This window comes from Rhinolophus sinicus, linkage group LG01 (assembly GCF_036562045.2).
Source record: "Rhinolophus sinicus isolate RSC01 linkage group LG01, ASM3656204v1, whole genome shotgun sequence".
Classification (NCBI taxonomy): domain Eukaryota; kingdom Metazoa; phylum Chordata; class Mammalia; order Chiroptera; family Rhinolophidae; genus Rhinolophus; species Rhinolophus sinicus.
In genome coordinates this window covers 206,504,039-206,523,727 of record NC_133751.1, presented here as the reverse complement: position 1 = coordinate 206,523,727, position 19,689 = coordinate 206,504,039, and the positions used below count along the sequence as shown (strand labels likewise).

The following is a 19,689-nucleotide window of genomic DNA, read 5'->3' as shown; positions in this document are numbered from 1 at the left end:
ACAGGTATTTCCACAAATGTTAACAAAAACTGAAATAGCCAGGAAAATGTATTTAAAAGGAGTGAAAACTGAATCATATAATTACAACTATATAGGTAATTTCTACTTAATTGAGAAACTCCTATTTTAAGAGACAATGACAAACCAGAATGTATCCACACAAAGACCAGGACGGTGAAATTTCTAGAAACAACCTTAGATAAAACAGTTGAAGAATTCAATTAAATATTTATTGAACAAATGCAAAATAAATGAACTAGGGGGTGTTTTATTTAACCTGAAGATACAATAAACAACTTCAAATATTCAGAAGGCTGTCACACACAAAAATGAGATTTGTTCAGTATTTCTCTAAAGGCAGAACTTGAACCGAGGGATAAATGAGCAACGAACAGACCCCAGGATAGTTGTACAAACTGTATCACTTATCTTAGTAGCTTCTTTCCCAATACAATGCATTCCGCACGCTACGTTCCCTTCTTCTGGAAGGAAAGATTCCAGCTCAGTGCTCCTCAGGAACATCTTACACAAGCTGCATTTTCATGGCAAGCCCTCCACTGCAGCAATGGATGGACTCACTCCATCAGAAGAAAGTCTGAAGTTAACAAACTGGTTTACCAACGAAATGACTTTTTTGCTGCTCAGCTGTATTTCAGTATCCTGTATTAGTGACTCTCAGGAGGTGAGGAGAAAAGAGAGAATATTCTCCAAAGCGGGTGAGTCAGAATGCCCTGCCGTTCAGATACGCCCCTGGGGAGAGCCCCTCATGCTGCAGTGAGTCACTACAAGTACACACGAGTGGTACGGGTGGGCGGGAGTGTGCTGCGTGCCAGGGCAGGAGACACAACTGACAGCCGCGGGGTGCACGGAGCAGGAGGGCCACGCTCACGAGTCATGAGGAACTAGAAGGTGACTGTGAACTACTGACAGGCTCCATCCAAATTGCCAATTACAAAATGAGAACTGTTTCAACCACTAGTCAGTATGATCTTTAAGGACAAAATACATATAATATACTTTATGTTATATATGTATTTTTATCACATACTCAGTGAGGAATGCTGAGGTGTTTCATCCATCCAATGAACTGAAAATAAGAATCTGATATTTCTCTATTTGTCAGTATACAGGGCTCTGAACGTGGTGTGGGGCTCAACAGCAAGTCAGTTCTCCAGGAAAGCCACGTAGTCAGTCAGTCTGGCTAACTGCTGTTCATTGGGGATTGGTGGGACTGGTGCAGGTTCTGTGCATTGAAGAGAGAAACACACCACGAGTTAGTTACATGTGTAACAAAGCTTCGGTTCTGCCACCCACACCCTCCAGTATCTTTAATTTGACAATAAGGAAACTTTCCTAGATTTGCCCTGATTTTGGACCTTTTGGAAAAACGAGCCCAGAAGTCTCAACTTTCATGAGTAGTTTTCCCAAACTGGGAGTAAAGCCATGTCTGGCTTTGCTGTTGTTACTGAAGTTAACATGCAACGTATCTTTTAAGAGAACACAGCTCTTCTTGGAAAGACCCGACCCATGCGATACTTAATTCTACGAATAAATTACTGAGTGTTACCCTGTGACAGACACTGCTCTACGAGAATCTCACATTGTGAATGAACAAAATAAACCACAAAGAAGCCCACTGTCCAGAAGTTACCACGTGCCAGCCCAGGGATGCCTCTGAAGGACACATGCGGTGAGCAGCTCCGCCATGGCCTCCCCACCTGGCTGGTGTTCAAGGTCAGCTAGAGGGCGGCCCACACTTTCACTGTTGTAACCAGGTGTATTATTATAAATACCAAGTAAAAAATTCAATTTCCTTACGAGGTTAGAACTCAGAAAAATAGGCACAAACTACAAACGATTAAGAACAATGGAACATATTCTAAGTGAGCACATGAGAATACATACCTGATAAAGGAATAAACCTGCTAAAGGACACATCCAGGGCGCCTGCAACTAAATACACAAAATTTACAGCCCAATTAGCAGAAGTTATCATAAAGAATCCTCATGCAGAACCTGTCACCTTGAATGCAATATGCACATATGGCCACTAGTCCCACAGAGGTGAGAATGATGCTCTGTCGTGTTAGTCTTGTGTTTGACCAGTCCTCTCTCATCTAGCCTGGCCGGGGCCATGTCTCCCCACGCCTCTGCACCCTCACAGGGCTGACCCCTTTGAGATCTGTGCGATACTTCATGGTGGAGTCAAGGACGCATACACAGCAGGAATTCAGAGCAGGGAAAGGAAACCTGCTGAGGTACAACAGAGGGGTGTATGACATGGGCATGAGCTCAGCTCTGAAATCCCAGCAGACAGGGACACACCTGGGGAGCGGGAGGCAGACAGCACCCCTCAGTCCCACAGCAGGACCGAGGGCTGGGACCCAGACAGCAAAGACAGCTCACATGATCTAAAGCAGGGGTGTCCACACTGCGGCCCGCGGGCCAACTGTGGCCTGCAATCCATTGTTAATTGACCTGCAGCAAATTCCAAAAATCATTTAGTTTACTTAAATAAACCAGGTGAGGCAATACGTACTTCACCTCGAGTGAGTGGCCCGGCTGTTTGTGTATTTTACCGCTTATGGCACTTGGTAAAAAACATTGAAAAAAGTTTGGACACCCCTGATCTAAAGCCTTAAAAGGAAGACCAGACAACTTAATTTTGTGAAGATTCAAGCTATGGAAAGTCTTGTTTTGAACAGTCTATGTGTCTACAGTACAAGGGGAACGGAAGTATCTGAGTATTAAAAGTCTGCAGGCCACAGTTAGATATGAAGGATGCACAGTTAGAAATGGGTCCATAAATAGAAGAATGGGATATTAATAATGAGTAAAAATTATGTCATAAGAATTATAAAACACCCACATGAAACAGTTCACATACGAGAAATGCATTTTTAAAACTTAAGGTAAAACTAGGTGACTTTTCCACCCTCTCCACCCTGAGTGCCCACCATTCCGTGTCCATGTTTAACAGGAGCTGTCCCCATTTGGTTAGCACAGCAGAATTGTAGCCAATCACTCTAATTCAGTGTCTGAAAAGCCAGAGCACCTTCCGGAGCGCGAGGCTGCCCGAGCGGGTGCAGAGCGCCACCTACCTGGCTTTTTGGGCGTCACCATCCTGGTGGCAGAGTCCGCTTGCCATCCTTGCTCTAATATACCTGAAAGTAAGTATTTAATACACAAATGAAGAAAGAGTCAAAACCCCCAATTTTCATTTGCTGCCAATGACATGACTTCTATGGCAGTTTCACTAGAAAGCTATGCCACAGATGGCATTCTCACGAAAGCTTGTCTTTGAGATACTTCTGCAACAGATCAAAGCTTCATGTTACTCGGTCAGGCTGGGACACTCACTACCAGATGATGAGTTTTCTGTAACGTATGTATTTGGTGTTAACATGGTTAATATCGTTACAAAAAGACATAAGGGGCACCTGCACGGTGCTCCCTGCAGGCCTCGTACCCGTGACAACAGAGGACGGCAGTGACAGACACAGCCCCACACAGACAGGCTGCCCAGGAGGTAGGTGACGCACTGGGTGGCTTTCTAGGACCATTTCTGTAGTCGTCATAACAACTCCATGGAATGAGACATACAACGTAACTTCACAGAGACAGAAAATGAAGCTCAGGGAATTCCTGTGCCTCGTCCTAGGTCAAACTGCTAGCATGGGGGGGGACAGGAATTCAACCCAGTATGGGCTCTGGGGTCTATTACTTAATAGGTCACAAATTAGCGATCAATTTCAAGAGCAGAGTCACAGTGAATACGTTTGTATGAGTGACAGCATGAGTCACTGTAAGAACGTGCATCAGCCTGCCTTGTGTGTCTACACTGTCAGGCCTCGGAAACTGAAGAATAAGGTCGGCGCCAGATGGAGCGCCTACTCTGGCTGGAGAATAAAAACGCCTATCACTGTAGAACAATGAAACAAGGTGAGTGCAATGCTCTACGGCCATCTCAGGGCCTCACCTGAGAAATGAAAATGCCAAAGCACACCTGGGGGCCAGTGGGGAAGACGGGTCAAGCACCTAGGGCACAGGGTACTGGTAAGAAATGGGCGTGAAGACGGGCTGGAGAGAGAAAGACTGGGAAGAATCCACCTTCACCGAGTGAGAGTGAGATGGGGCTTCTAATGTGAGCACTGAGATCACTCAGGACTCATGTTCCGAAAATAAAATGCATCTATCAGCATGTTGATTTGAGGGAAAAACCGGTTTAAAGAAGCTACACAGTTCAAGCCCAGAATTACGACGATGTGGCTTACCTGGCCCACCTGTATATCCACACATTTCCACCACCGGCAGGACTATGTTCTCTGGGGCTTAGAGGTGCGATTGCTGTCAATCAAATACTGGCGCTGTCCCTCATCACCCTGCCCTTTGTCCCCACAACTCACTGCTCTAGTCACCTCCCGTCGTCCCCACTGTTAGTCACAGCAGCTCCAATTTCTCCTGCCTGGGCATCAACTTAGAGGGCTCACCATCATTTCACAGGGTTTCGATCTTGATCACAGGTGTTAGACACGAAGGTAGAAAATATTCAGGGGTCAGGCCACGGGAACCATGACAAGAAATGATTACGGGAACATGAGAGGTTCCAGTAAGGCAAGAGCCAGAATAATCATATGCAACAAGGGTACATACACCTCGAGACATAGCCCAATTTTAATTTCATAAATATGGTGAAGTATTTATTCCTTCGCAAAACTCTTATTTTAAGGTATCTTTAATTGGTGCCCATCTTCGGCAAAAAGTGCTTTAAAAGTAAATAAAGGTCCTATGATATTGTGATTTATAAGGAATATATACACAGATTTGGTCATTCAGATGAAATATATTTCTCAGATTTGGTTTTCATCCAGTTCCTAGTTCACAGCTCCCAAACCCCTAGGAATTTCTGGGTGAGAGCAAAATGGGTCTCTTCTTATGTTAATGAGACTTTTGAACAAGGGGGGAGCTGGTTGCCCACAGGCGCCAGTCCTGTTGTTAGAGGGTGGGAACTTCCAGCCCCACCCCTGGATTTCCTGGGCCTGGGCGATCGTGACCACCTAAGGAAGCCTCCTTAAAACCCCCAAAGGACAGCTTATCGGCCCCTTTTCATTGGGAACGTCTTCACATGTCACCGTGCTGGGCCCCAAGCTTCTCACCTGGCTGCTGATTCGTACCCTTTAATAGCCTGTGTAATATAATACGTCAGTAATCCAGTGACTAAACAGGTTTCCCTGAGATGTGTGAGCTGGTGCAGCTGACTCGTCAGACCCAAGGAGGGGCTGGGCCACGGGAGCCTCTGATTTATTGCCGTTGGTCAGAAGCACAGGTGACCACCTGGACTTGGGACTGGCACCTGAAGTGGGGGGCGGTCCTGGGGGACCAGGTCCTGTACGTGTGGCGTCTGATGCTGTCTCCAGGTAGCGTCAGAAGGGAGCTGGATTCTCTCACCCACATTCAGCCCCAAAGCTCTCCAAACCCAATGCTTCCTTCCTGTAAGTGCCTTGGTGGGGAAGCTGCTGTGAAGCCATCCCCACCGGGACACTCGCCCTGAGCTTGCTGCAGAACCACTGTGTCCCTTACAGACCCTGCGGGTGCTGTGCTACTGGTTTCACGTCCTCCTCCTGGAGAACAAACACCACAAACTCCAGAACCGTATCCTGCCCAAGGGTTTCAGGGAAGGGACCGTGCACCTGTCATGTACCTGTCACCTCCATTTTCCCTTTTCCTTGACAGTAACAAGTGGGCCAGAAATACCTTTCACAGCCTCTTCCACAGGGAGCCCGACAAAAGCTGCGAAATCGTCGGCGATGATCGAGGTATAAGCTTGAGAGACCAGGGCGAATGCTCGTCTCCTTGTTGCATCTGTTGTGGGAGCGGAGGGTTGGCACAGTCACTGAAAGCTGACACTTTTAAAACAGGGAACTAAGTCACATGACTGTCCTTGTCCAAATCCTACAAGACTCGCTCAACCCAAAGATTTCCGTGCTTACAGATACATACACGTGTCTAGCACGTAAGAGCTGCTCAAATATTGCTGAATAAACAAATCTCTTAAACTTCTTTCTAGGTGAATAATCTTTCTCAGATGATAATGAATGTTACAAAGATAGAAAAAAGTTAATACACACAAGAGTCAGACCCTAAGAATATTTCATGGAATATATTTGTTCGTGATATAGGTTTTTAAATCACTCTCTCATTCCACTCACACACACTGGAGTGAATGGAGCAGAAAACACCTATCTGTGCAGCTGGGTACCCCTCTCGGGAGGGTCGGGACAGGACGCCCCCGGGGCTGCAGGACAAACCCCTGACCAGAGCGCCCTTCCCAACTGTCCAGTCTGCTCTGCGCCCTTGACTTCACTCAGGTTCAAATCCTGAGGTCAGCCCCGAATGACAACAGAACAGGGAGGGGCTACAAAGATTCCAGCAGCGACACCTGCTCCCTAGAGGACGAGTGGGACTCGCCAGGCTTCAGCTCCACACTAAAGAAAGAATTCCGGAAGGAGAGAGACAGTGAAGGGGAGGAAGTGGAGCCCAGCCTGTCTTCTGCCCGGTGCCCTGTTAGTAACACAGGGGCTCCCCCGCCAGGCCGGCAGCACCTCAGGAAATCCTCTGGAGTTCCTCTCCACATGCGGTGGGGAGGCGGCCATGTGATAGGCCCCAGAACACCCCCAGGACACTGCCTAACAGACGCCCCACCTCGCAGGCACCTGCTGCAGACCCGCCCAGGCTCGGGGTCCACGGCCGCGGGCTCTTTACCATCCCAGGTCTGTGGGCACGGCCTCCTCCGGCAGCGCCCACCTTCAAAGCCACGAGCTGGTTACACTGCTCACTTACTTAACAAGCGACCTTTGACCACGTGTGCCACCCTCGGCTCCGCCTCCCCATCAGCTCAATTCCTGCTCCACAGAAGGGTGGACCCCCAAAGTGCCTGGCACCTCTAACCAAGGATGTGCTGACCCCGTGCTTGGTGCTGGTGTCGCTGGATGCAATGGCACGACCCAGTCCCGGGCTCGGTTCCCTCCCACTCCTTGGGCCTTGCCGACACTCCGCCTTGTTCCTTCGTTCCCCACGGAGCCGGCACCCTGTCCGGCTTTCCTGGAGCCGTGATTTGCTCTCCTCCCGTCTGTCCAGTCACCGCCTTCCTCTCAGAACCAACCTCTCGGCAAACGACCTCAGAGCAGACTTCTACAACACCTTGGAGACAAAGCAACGTTTTCTCTTGTGGCTACAGACACTCAACGGAAAAGAGCCGAGAGCAACCACGGGAAAGGGAAACACAAGGGTAGACCAAAAACGATGTTCACTTGGCAAAAACAGTTCCTTTAGTTCAAGTGCTCTGGCCAGATGTTCTAGGGCTGAGAGGAAGAGACGGGCATCAGAACTAGAAGAGAATGTGAACGGCAGAGAGAAACAGAAGGGAGAGGAGACACAGACGGGGTTTAACGGGACAATGGGAGAGCACAGAAGCAGCCAAAGCCAAGGCTAAAGGTTCCAGAGAACCAGTTAGAGGTCGCCAGGCTGCTTTGAACCACCTGGCGTGAATGAGTCTAACGCTTACATTCCGAGTAGTCACTCCAGGACCTCCTGTCTGTGGAACCTGTGGCCTCACGAGGGCAGGCACTGGAATGACATGCTGCAGCCAGCACCCAAAGACTGAGCAGTTCATCCCGGGACAAGGCCTGGTGAACGGGGAGCCCCTCCCAGAGCGCTCCTGCAGTTACTCCGCAAACACTCCCCGGAATGACCCGCGCTGCAGACAGGAGGGAAGGGGAGCCAGCTGACCCAGCCTTCCCACCCCCCTCTGCCCTCCTGGGCCACGCTCCACCCTCGGGAGGTGGACCACCAAGGCCTGCAGGACCCGACTCCCCTGCCTGGCGAAGGGGGGTTCTGCAGGCCAGAGGCCAGAGGAAAGGCCACGCGAATGTACCTCCCCCCCTTCCACAGCTGCTGCTGGGGGGCAGCCCTCATGCCATGGCTGCAGCCCTGCTGGCCCCTCGCCTTGCCCTTGGGTGGAGGGTGAGAATGGCTGGTCTGCAGCTAGTCCACGGCGCCTCACCAGCCCCTGCTGGCATCCCCTGCAAAGCTGTCCTCTCGCCTCTCTTCAGGCAAGCCGTTTCCCCTTTTCTGGAAGGACTGTGACTAATTCAGAACAGAATGGGAAGAGAGCTAAAAAAGTGACTGTTCTTAACTAGAAAAAAGAAGTCTGTATTATAACACATCAAAAAGCAAACACTGAATTTAGCAGTAACTCAAATCTATATGAGACTCTCCTCACCAGGTTGCTTGTCATGTAGCAACAGGCGTGAATCTGAGGATTTGTAAAATTCTCGATATAGTCACAAATATTGCAGGTGAGTAAAAGTGCTTCAGAATCTGGTAAGTGTGTACACATATTAACTCATTTACAACAACCTGAGGAAAGCACTATTTCTAATCCTGTTTTACAAACGAGGACAATGGGGCACAGAGAGGTCACCCCCGTAAGCGGCAGACCAGGATCTGAGCCCCAGAAGCCTGGCTCCTGAGTCCCAGCGCCCACGTGTTACCCTATACAGCCTTGCAGGGGCCTCCTGGACGCTTTCAATCTGAACCTAATGGAGAAGCCCGCGGAGGAGGCGCTGGGGAGGCCGCCGAGGGTGCCCACTGAAGGCAGACAACAGAACACCTGCTGAACGAGCCAGGAGACCTGAGCCCTCATCCTGCCAGTGAACGTGCTGTGTAACGCTGGGAAAAGGCACACGGCCTGCGTCCTCACGGTGAGACGGTGAGACGGAACCAGACGCTAGCAAGCCCACCATCATACCCGACACCCGAGGGGTTAAGGCTGTTTCCCGTGCGCGTACCCCGTACCTGTGCAACCCAACTCCACATTCCTCCTTCCCCCCACCTGCCAGCCCCACACTTCTGCTCACTTCCTTCATATTGAAAGTAAGTGCCGCTTGTTTTGTCACGTGCGTCGTTCTGTTTTATGCTGATACCGTTTTACCATTCTGAGAATTAATACACCTCGAAAGCAATCTTTACCTCTGCTCCCCTGGAAAGCCGAAGCCCCTTACCAGGGATGTGAGCGGTTACTCATCAATCCCTCCTCACCGACTCCCCTAGCAGGAAGGCAGGCACTCACCATAGAAACAAGGTAACTAAGAAACAGGGCACAACCACATAAGAGATCACTCTATGAATTTGTAAGAGTGAACCGGGAAGACAGGAAGCAAAGGGTGAAGACAGACGGGAAGCAAAGGGTGGGGAGGCGGACTGGAAAGACAGTGGCAGGGCGAGTTTCATCACGGGAGCAGTGCCCTGTCGCACCTGGCTTGCAGTCCTGTAGAGCAATTTTAAACACCTCTGAGCACCTTTGTACTGATCAGCTGCAAAATCCACAAGTTGGAGACAACGTCTACCAAAGGCTGAGATCAACAGAGAACAAAGCGTCTCTACTTCAAATATATGGGTTTTAAAAATCTTAACCTTTACCTTGAACTTATTAGAGTATTACAAGATCTCACTGTAGCAGCAAAAAACCCCTCTGACTGACAAGAGCAATTTCAATCTAGAACTAAATTAAGAGACAGCAACTGAACTGTCTATGTAATCACAAGCGACAGGAAATGAAAAAGCACGGTTATAACAAATCTAAAAAAGAATTCTGAAAACTGCCCCCTTCATTTAGAAAAGATCTATTTTTAAAACACACCACTGACTTACTTCAACATTTCAGCACTTAGGGGACAGGTCTAGACTAACGCAATTCCTAACCACAAAGAAACCCTACCTCTAAGGGCTTCCATGATTGGCTGGACCGTCTCAGACCACTGGTGAGCGTTGATGGTCGTATAGATTCCAGGGAAATCTCTCTGCCAGATTCGCTGTCCTACTGACCAAATTCCCCCGAGTTCAGAATTTGCCTGCAATAAATATTAGTGCCTTGGAGGACATTCACTCTGCAGATTTACCAACAACAGTTATCTTAAAACATCATTCAACATTTAAAACATGTAATTATTTTTTCAGCTCAATCACTATCAAAAAGGTTTTCAAACATCATCAACAGTAAAGTCTATTTATATGTTTGATATAAATTTTTATTATAATAGCAAATTAAGGCATGAGAATTTAGTCCAAAAATATTTCAGAATTAAGTGTGAGAATTATCTTACACATTGTTCATTAAAAGATAAATATATATAGTATTTTGTATAGAATATATAGTATTTCATTAATGCACGTAACACGTACAACATATAATACTGATCTATACATATATATTTCCTTAGGACAAAAGTAATAGCAAAATGGCTAACAGTACAGACTGCCAATCCAAGATGTCACACACTGAAACCTCTCTAAGGATAAGCTCCCATTAATAGCACTGACACCGTGCACAAAATTTATGGTTGTTCTTAAGCCAATGAAGCGGGAGGCACATTAATAGAATGACTGGGCAAAGAAAAGACTAATTTGATCTACTATTGAACATCAACAATGAACAAAAGAGTTTAGGTGAATTCTTGGCAATATTCTGTGGATGTTTAAAAAATTTACTTCACATTTATGTTAGACAGTGAATCACTTGCAAATAAAAACTTACTTCATTCCACTTTGGAAAAAACTTTTAAGAGGTTATTTTTCATCTACTCTCCCACTCAAAATAAGAAACGTGAAACCCTACTTAGCAAAAATAATCTTAATGCTATGAGTAATCCCAATTTTTAGAATATTCTTATAAACAATACTAGGTTCAAAATAAGTACCATTTTAGGGAGCTGCATGAATCAGTTAAAAACAACAACAACAACCAAATCTTTGTCTAAACTGGTTCAGCTGTTTATCTGCCTAAGTGACATTTGCATGAAATGTCTCAAGAAATCTGATGGGTTGGAGCTAAGCACAGATTTCTATACCATCCAAAGGAAACTAAAATTTCTGATCAGAAGAATTTGAAGATCTATTCTTAAACTTTAATACCAGTTTAATAACAATTTCTGTGAACCACATGGGGAAGCAAACAAACTTTTATGAGATGGCCATTTAAACGAATGTCATTATATATTAAAGTAGCAAAACATTGAAAGAATACTTACAGACTTTATAGCAGGTGGTATTCTTTTCCAAAGATATCTTGCATTGTTCCTAATTTACATCCAAGAAAGAATAAGCAATTAAAAAAAAAAAATCCAGTCAGTAAATATTTAAAATTCTAAATCCCAATACAAACAGACGCATACTTTAAAATACTCTATATAATACGGAATGAAATTTAGTTTTATGTGTCAATACATACAGTACACAATGCTTTTCTCCTTATCGTGACCACTCCCCATATAGTGGGGACAGAGCCACGGAAACTTCAAAGCAGTTGTTAAGTTTGGAAGCTTGAACTACAGCAAACATCATGATGGGATTACAGTAAATGAAACAGGTAATTTCTATAGTATATGTGTAATACAAAACCTTGGTTTAGCTTTTTAAAAGATATGAAAACGTTTAGAAGAATTTAAAACAAAATTCAACAGTAATCATTGATGGGTCCTAGAAACATAAGGGATTCCTATTCTTTTGCACAGTTATGCTTTCTGCTTTTCCTTAATGAACACGAATTAGGAGCAACTAAAAAACAAAAAATTTTCCAGAAATCTCATACAAGTTAGTAATAAATTCTTCTTCGCTTCCTCAACCTTTCCTTCAGTTTCTCTTGGTCCACTGGTTGCATGTGAACTTAAGTAAATAGCGGTCATAAGAAAGGGTTACAGAAAGACAAAAAAGACAAGGTCAATAGAATTAAATGAATTTACTGACACTGTAGTTTCTCATCACAAATTAGAATGTTTTTATAAGGTCTATGTAAAATAAGTGTATTTTTAAATAACTCAGCCCAGTCATAATTCATCAAGTTATGATTCAATATATGGCACAGGTATATTAAATATTATAATAAATGATCTATTAACGACTCCCTGTGCCTATGTTTTAGTGGTGCTACTTCAATGCACAGATTATTTCTGTATGATCCGAAGAAACGGCTGCTGTTGACTTTAGGTAAAAAGTACTTACATGTCATTATGGAGCAGATACAGCGCTAAGAGCTGACCATACACTGGGGGTGTAGCAATTCCTCCAGGAGCCTGTACGGCCAGAAGCGAAAGAGAAAAACCTCATTACTCTCAAGTTTCATTTTTTAAAAAAGAGTGTATTACTCACACCAATCAGTAGAAGTACCAAACAATAAAACCCAGAATATTAACTTTGGGTCTGTCGTCAGCAGTGATTTCTCTCCCCCTGGGCTTCAGTGTCTCTATAGGAACAAGACTATTTACACGAGACCCCTTTCCCAGTCCTGAAATTCTTATAGAAACGATCTTACTATCACAAGAAACAAATATTTCTAACAGAGTCGTAAAGTGTTGTGATCCTGCCATGATGTTAAGTATGTTGAGTATCTGAGTGAAACTGACAAACACGAAGCCATCAGCTGAGTTACGGACGTTTCTATCCTCCTTCAACTTTGACTCCGTCAGAAAACGGCCGTAAGCGTCGGTGCGCCGCTAGTTTTAACTGTTTAACTGGCTGTCGTCTCTGGCGGGCGACTGTGCATATACAGCTGTCAGGAGCCTTTCTAAGAAACAGACCTTAACTTTAATCGCTGCAGCTGTAACCCCCACCCGTCCTGTTAAAGACAAAACGGCCCGCCCGCGCGACAACGCTGGGCCTGACGAGGGCTTTTAAGTCAGATTTCCAACGGCTGCTTCTCCTTCGGTCTGTGTCGCCTACACACGTATTTAACAGAATCCACAACAGCCCCCTCCCCCCACAGCCGGAGGGAACGGCGTGAATCCGACAAGAGCAGCACAGGGGGGGTGAGGACCCGAGACGGGCGGGACCCTCGGGCACACGGGCCGAAAACAAGCAGAAAGCTCCCCGCGAGTTCGGGGAACTGGGCCGGGGTCCTCAGCCTTCGGCGCAGGAGGCGCGCCCCGGGCTCCACACCCCCGGCCTCGCAGCGCCCAGGCCACGTTGCCCTGGAGACCGGCGCCGCCCGGGGCCGGGCAAACCCGGCGGCTCGTCCCAGCGCTACGCGAACGGTTACCTCGAGCTCCTGGTTCTCGCACTGATCCAGCAACTTTTTGAAACTAAAGGCACTTTCTGCCATCACGGCAACGGGCATCTTCCCGGCCGGTCCCGCCGCCGCACCTTCCGAATAGCCAGACCCCTAACCGAGCCTTTGGGCGTCGCGCCCGTGATGACGTAAAAGCCTCCGCCGAGTGCGCCTGCGCAGGCGTAACGTCGGTTCCGATGCGTGGTCGGACGTCGCTGCGGCCGGCCGAGGTCGCCGCCGCTCTGGCCGGCGCTCTCGGTGCTCTGGAGGACTGGCCCGGCCTGATGGAGAGCTGCGTTCCCTGTGCTCGTCCAAACCCAGGAAGGGACGACGTTTGTGCAGATTTGAGGGGGATTCGATGTCTCCGCTTTGAGGAATAATACACACGCATATTTAAAGATTCAAAACGTACCTTAGGTTCTGCCCCAAACGAGCCCCTTCAGCCCTCCCCATCTCTGAAGGGCACGCCGTCCTTGCACGGGGATCTCCCCTCTTGCAGACCCCACGTCCTCGGGAAGCTGCGTGGTCCCGACCGCCGACACTGCTTGCACGTCAGCGTCTGCCTCGCTCCCTACACAGCCACCGCAGCCACAATGATTTTTTGGAAACGTAAATCAGATCTTGTTACCCTGCTCCAACCCCAAATCCAAATCGCTTGCCGTCGCTTACAAGGTTTCAAGGTCTCACGCTCAGATTTCTCTCCGACGTGGTCCAGCCACCCAGGCCTCCTTGTTTTCTGTAAGGTGCTTATCGCTAGCGAGCATTAAATTATGCACTTTCTATTTACATGCTTGTTTTGCTGCTCCCTCTACACCACCAGGAAAGAGGCTTCAATTTGTTTCCTGCTTCAGAGTTGGCTACATAATTTGTGGGTGCAGAGGAAATTGAAAACACAGGACCCCTTGTTGACAAACGGGGTGGGGTGCCATTAAAGGTAACGTAGAGCTTTTTCCATTTTTTTTTTTTTTTTGGTCCCTGAGGGTCTCAAACAGAAATCACACAATTTCCAAGTCATACCTCAGACATGCATGTGTGTTTTCTTCTTAGCTGAACCATGCAAATGTTGCACAAAACCAACTCAACTGTTTTACACGTGCTTCGTTTTATGCGCTACCAGCACTTTCTACCTTAGACTTTCTGATGAGTGACAGAGGACTGGAAGTAAAGGAACTTACCCCCTGCTGTGATGTTATCATTTTCAGTACGATCAAAGGAACATTTCAGCATACTACTAAGAAGTAACGTAAGTAGGAAAGATCATAATAGGGCTCCTTGGTCGTTGGTGTTTTTAAGACAACGTTGCCTTCATTATGTATTTGAAGCAAGTTCAGCTTCTAAGAAATAATGTGGCCTCTTATGGCTGTCACCACCCAGCTTTCTCCCCTGCAGACATAACGGGGTACCTTGTTCTCACTGTGAGTCTTGCTGAACTCCCACCTGGGGCTCCTCTGGGAAGTCTATGTTCATGGGGTGTTTTAAACAGTATGTGCAATGGCAGCAAACATGCATATTGCACACATCTTTTTGCTCATGTGCAAATACTCCATTGTCCCCGTGGATTGATTTCACTTACCAAAACCAAGTTCAGAGATAAAATTATTAAGAATTTCAAGACAACAACAGCCTCACCGCTTATTTTTTCATAATCAACACTGTTTCCGTGTAAAAATGATTGTGTTCAGCAATGCTTTGGATGGAATATAAAAACAAAATCACTGCAAAAGTCCATTGATATACAAAATCAGTTATATTTCTATACAGTAACAATGAACAAAGTGAAATTGAGAAAACAACTTATTTACAATAGCGTCAAAAGAATAAAATAGGAATAAATGTAACAAAAACGCAAAATTTATCCTCTAAAAACTACAAAACCTTGTTTGAAGAAATTGAAGAAGATCTAAATAAATGGAAATACATTCCTTGTTCAAGGATTGGAAGACTTTATGTTATGATGACAATCCTACTCATATTCAGATTCAATGCAATTCCTATCAAAATCACAGTGGGCTTCTTTGCAGATATTGACAAATCATAACATTCCCATAAAATTTCAGGGTCACAGAATAGACAAAACAATCTTGAAAACAAAGAACAGTTTCCACCCAATGTCCAGACTTAGCTACATCGCTACAGTAATCAAGACAGAATAGATATGTAACTCAATGGTAATAAGAGCAGACATAGAGATCAATGGAATATATTGAGAGTCCAGAAATAAACGCTTGCATTTACAGTCAATTAACTTTTGACTAGGATGCCAACACCATTTCCCAGTGGGGAAAAGAATAGTCTTTCCAACAAATGGTCCTGGGACAACTGGGTATCCATATGCAAAAGAATGAAGTTAGACCCCCATCTCACGCCATATACAACAATTAACTCAAACTGTATCATAGACCTCAATGGAAGAGCAAAAACTACAAAACTATTAAAATAATGCAGAATGTCAGTCTTCATGAACTGGAATTGGGCTCTGGTTTCTTAGGTATGACATCAAAAGCACAGCAACAAGTAGAAAAAAAGTCGATAAATTGGATGTTATCAAAATTAAAAACTTTTGTCCTTCAAAGGACATCAAAGTGAAAAGACCACCACAGAATGGGAGAAAAATTGCAAACCATATACTGAATAAAAGGCTTGGATTTAGAATAAATAACTCTTACAATGCAAAAATAGACAGGCAAACAACTCAATTTAAAAATGGGCAAAGGGTTTACTTAGTTATTTCTCCAAAGAAGATACTCAAATGCCCAATAAGCTCATGAAAAAATGCTCACCATCATTGGTCATTAGGGGAATGCAAATAGAGTCCAAAATGAGACACTACTTCCCACTTATGAGGGTGGTTATAATAAGAAAGACAGATAATACTCCTAGCTATATATCCAGGAGAAATGAAAATATGTCCAAACAAAAGCTTCTACAGGGATGTTCATAGCAGCATTGTTTATAATAGCCCCAAAGTGAAAACAGCCATCTGTTAATTGATGAATAGATAATAAAATATGGTATATCTGTGCAGTGGAATATTATTTGCCAATTAAAACAAATGAAATACTGAACATGCTACAACATGGACGGATCTTGAAAACATTTTGTTTAGTGAAATAACCCATTACAAATTACCAAAAATTGTATGATTCCGTGTATATGAAATCTCCAGAGACAGAAAGTGATTGGCAGGAGGCAGCAGGTCCTGGGGTGAGAGGCAGAGCCACAAAGGGCCCAGGGCTGTGGGTGGAGTCTACTAACAAGACAGGTCTGCATCAGAGTTGCAGGGAGTGGGCCAGCCCTGAGCCAGCCCTGCCCAGTGGCAAGGACCTGGCTTCATGCTCAGGGTGGACATAACCTCAGAGCATGGGCAGCTGCCTCCATCGGCACGGTGAGAAGACCAAGCGGGGAGGGAAAGCGATGCGTTTCTAATATCTGAGGCATTGAACAGAGAACAGGAGCTTAGCAAACTGGTGGGTGCCCCTCTGGAGGAACTGGGATATGGGGAGTGCTGATGTGGCCTTGAACGGAAAGGTAGATTCTCGTGAAGTGCCATTGGGCCACTGACTTAGAGGAACATTTGTGTCCCTGACTGGGAACTCTCAAATGGTGCTCCCGGCTAAGTCATCCCTCTTGGTTGGCACTGCTGGTGGGTGCCGCCATTTTGGAAAGCACATGGGTGCCACCGCACAATCTTAGCCTTCAATGTGGAGTTCTGCCCCTGGGAACTTCTGAGAAAGTCATTGTAAAAGAGGAAATCAACCACAGCTGGAGATGGTACAGCAGCAAAAAACACAATAGCTGAAGCTCTTAAAATGACCTAAACATCTCATAGGTGGAAGGGTAAACATGTTATTGTCAGTCAAAGAAATGTTTTGAAGCAATTCATAAACATTAAAGTGTACGTGAAAGTCGTCTTCCGAGACAGTGTTAAGAGAAAAACATGGAAAATAATAGTGTATACAGCTCTTGGTTATTACTACGTCCCAGACTAGATTTATGGGGGATAAATGTTGGAAGGAACATAGAGCTGAAAGCGATTGTATAGTTAAAGGGGCTAGATTATGGGTGAAAATAATATTTTCTTTGAAATGTTTAAATGCAGTGTTGTAAAATTATTTTAATGATGATTTTTTTTTGCCCCAAATCTTAAACAATTTTAACAATCCAAACTTTAAAAATAGGACACGTCTCTTTCTTTTTTCCCCCTTTTGGCTATGCTCGTGTTCACAGGTGAATAATAAAAGAGAACATTTTTGCAAAAGTTCTGAAAGGCCCTGGAGTTAAGGGCAGATAAATGTTAGGGAAAGTTTGGAGGAATAAAGAAAGCTGTGAAAAATGACGGCAGTGGTAGAAGCAAAAGGATTATAAATAAAGCAGGGAGAAAGAACAAATGTACGAGGGAAACCAAGAGCAGAGCAGTGAGCAGGGAACAGGTGGTCTTACAGAAAAATGACATCGTATAAAGCCCCTTGTCGCACTCATTATTTATTTCCTCAGTAAAGACATGTCTCTTGGCCCACAATATGACAGGGAGATAGAACAGTTCCCCATGCTTTTCATTTCAAGTTTTATTTTAATTCTGTAAGCTCCACGAGACATGGTTTCCTAGTCTCGTGTTGTGAGCAGGTACACAGTAGGTGCTCAGTAAAAGCTTGTTGAATGAATGCTGACTAAATGTGCTCACTTCACTTCCTGAGACCAGGACCCTGCCTTGTTTTCTTTTCCTCTTTGTCCATCAGTCCTTGCTTCATGTCCTTTTGCCTCTAACACTCCCTGTAGCAGGATGTTCTGGTATCTTTAGTTGCAGTGGCGATTTGATGAGAAAGATCCCTCTCAAGACATGAAGGTGCGTGTATGCTGCTCTCCTCTCACGGTGTGCCCCCAGCCTCATACAGGGCACGGTCACCTGCTCTCGTTTTCAGAGAGCCTGGGACAAGACGGCTATGTTGTCCGCCTCCCAGAACTCCCCTCTCCTCCTAGCGACCTCCCGAGTATCCCCAGTATCTCTGCCGGTGACATCTGGCTTCTGTCCTGCAACACTTCCTTGTTCCCTTAGCCTCTCTCTCCGAGTTTCCTTCTGCACCTGTAAAACCAAGGTAACCTCCAGGGTGACTTCCAAGGCTGTTTTGAGGATGGAATGAGATTAGTCTTAGTCCAGAGCCCGGGCTAATACATGGTGATTACTGTTACGTGTACTGACCTAAAAACAGCCAGATGCACACGGGGTAGGGATGTCCCACAGCCTTATTCACACAGAGCTTTAAGACACATCTTTGTTAACCTTTGATAGTGGAAAGAAAACGTTATACTTATGTTTTCTGGAGGTAATTTAGTCCTGGGGAAGTAATTTCCAGTTTTCTCCCCTCTAAAGTAGAGGGCAGAAGGCAAGTGGGATGAGGAATCTGGAAACCTCCTGGGTGCAACTCAGGTCTGCCCACCAGGGGGTGCTGTCGCACCGTGTAGGAGCTTAAACTTCCCTCCTGACTGAAGGAACGTGGACAGACCTTGGGCTGAGCAGTTTCTTAAGGGCTTTATTTCATCATCTTGCTTTTCAGCTCCGGGCAGTTAATTCCTCCTTCTTAAAGGTACTGTTTCCAATGCAAAACTGTGCTTTTGAGGAGTCCCTTTCTTTTCTTTCTTAAAACAAATAATCCACACATTGATTCAAATAATGTCTGCTAGAATACACTCATGATACAAGGAAGTAATACAGACTGTGTGGGAGAGTATCGATATCGCCTGCTTCAGTCTGAGTATCAAATAAGGTGGAGTTTATTTCAGGATGTCACGGAATCCGGGTGCATAATTAGATCATATTCCCTGAAACACAATTCTGCCCTTAGACAGTAAGATACATCCCTCTAACAAACAGTTCTCATCTTTCATATGCGTTTTATGTGTGAGCCATTCTATGTTTGATTTTTAACGTTATTACAGTTTTGGAAAACACAGAAGATGACGTATCAATGGGTAAAAGTTAGAAGGATACTCATATGTAGGCAGTGGGAGCATATGTTCAGGAGACCATTTCGATGAGGTTTGCCATCACCCTAATCCACGGTACATGATACAACTGTCAACGGGAGCCACATACATCCTTTTTGGGAACAAGGTAGTGTAGATAAACCAAGTGTCGTTAAAATATCTACTTCATTTTTTTCAATTATTCAATCAACAACCTGTGCTGTGTGTGGGAAATATGCCCGACTATTGAGTCGGTGAATGATGAAAAACACATCTTGAGGCTTCCAGAACACCAGAAAGGAAATATGTAAGATGGAGAAGTAAATACTGCTGAACTCTGACTTACCAGTGCTCAGATTTTCTCCTTGATAGTGGACAATTTTCAACACTTTAGATCCCTGCCGTCAACTTTCCCCAAGTATCCTACAAATGACTTTGGTTATAGAAGATAGCTGATGGAGGGAGGGGGTATTTCGCAGGAAACCCTTCCCATGAGCCTCGGATTTGTCTCTCCATTGTTCCTGCTTCCTCAGGCCGGCAGTCCCCTTCTCAGCTTTGTCTAAATTAAATGGTCCAAGCTGAGTGGACGTTGTCTGAGGACAGGGGGAAGGGCACGCTCAGCCTGCGGC

The 19,689-nt window shown here is 45.5% G+C and overlaps 1 protein-coding gene across 1 annotated transcript; it reads right to left on the bottom strand.

The window, feature by feature from the left end:
* Window positions 1–208: 208 nt before the first annotated feature.
* COPS8 (COP9 signalosome subunit 8) lies at window positions 209–13,256 on the bottom strand. The gene is made up of 8 exons (XM_019740937.2): window positions 13,091–13,256; window positions 12,058–12,128; window positions 11,088–11,136; window positions 9,779–9,911; window positions 5,755–5,862; window positions 3,102–3,164; window positions 1,906–1,953; window positions 209–1,243 (listed from the first exon to the last, which is right to left on the bottom strand). The coding sequence occupies exons 1-8, from the start codon at window positions 13,166–13,168 to the stop codon at window positions 1,164–1,166; spliced, it is 630 nt and encodes a 209-aa protein (XP_019596496.1). The 5' UTR covers window positions 13,169–13,256; the 3' UTR covers window positions 209–1,163.
* Window positions 13,257–19,689: the final 6,433 nt, after the last annotated feature.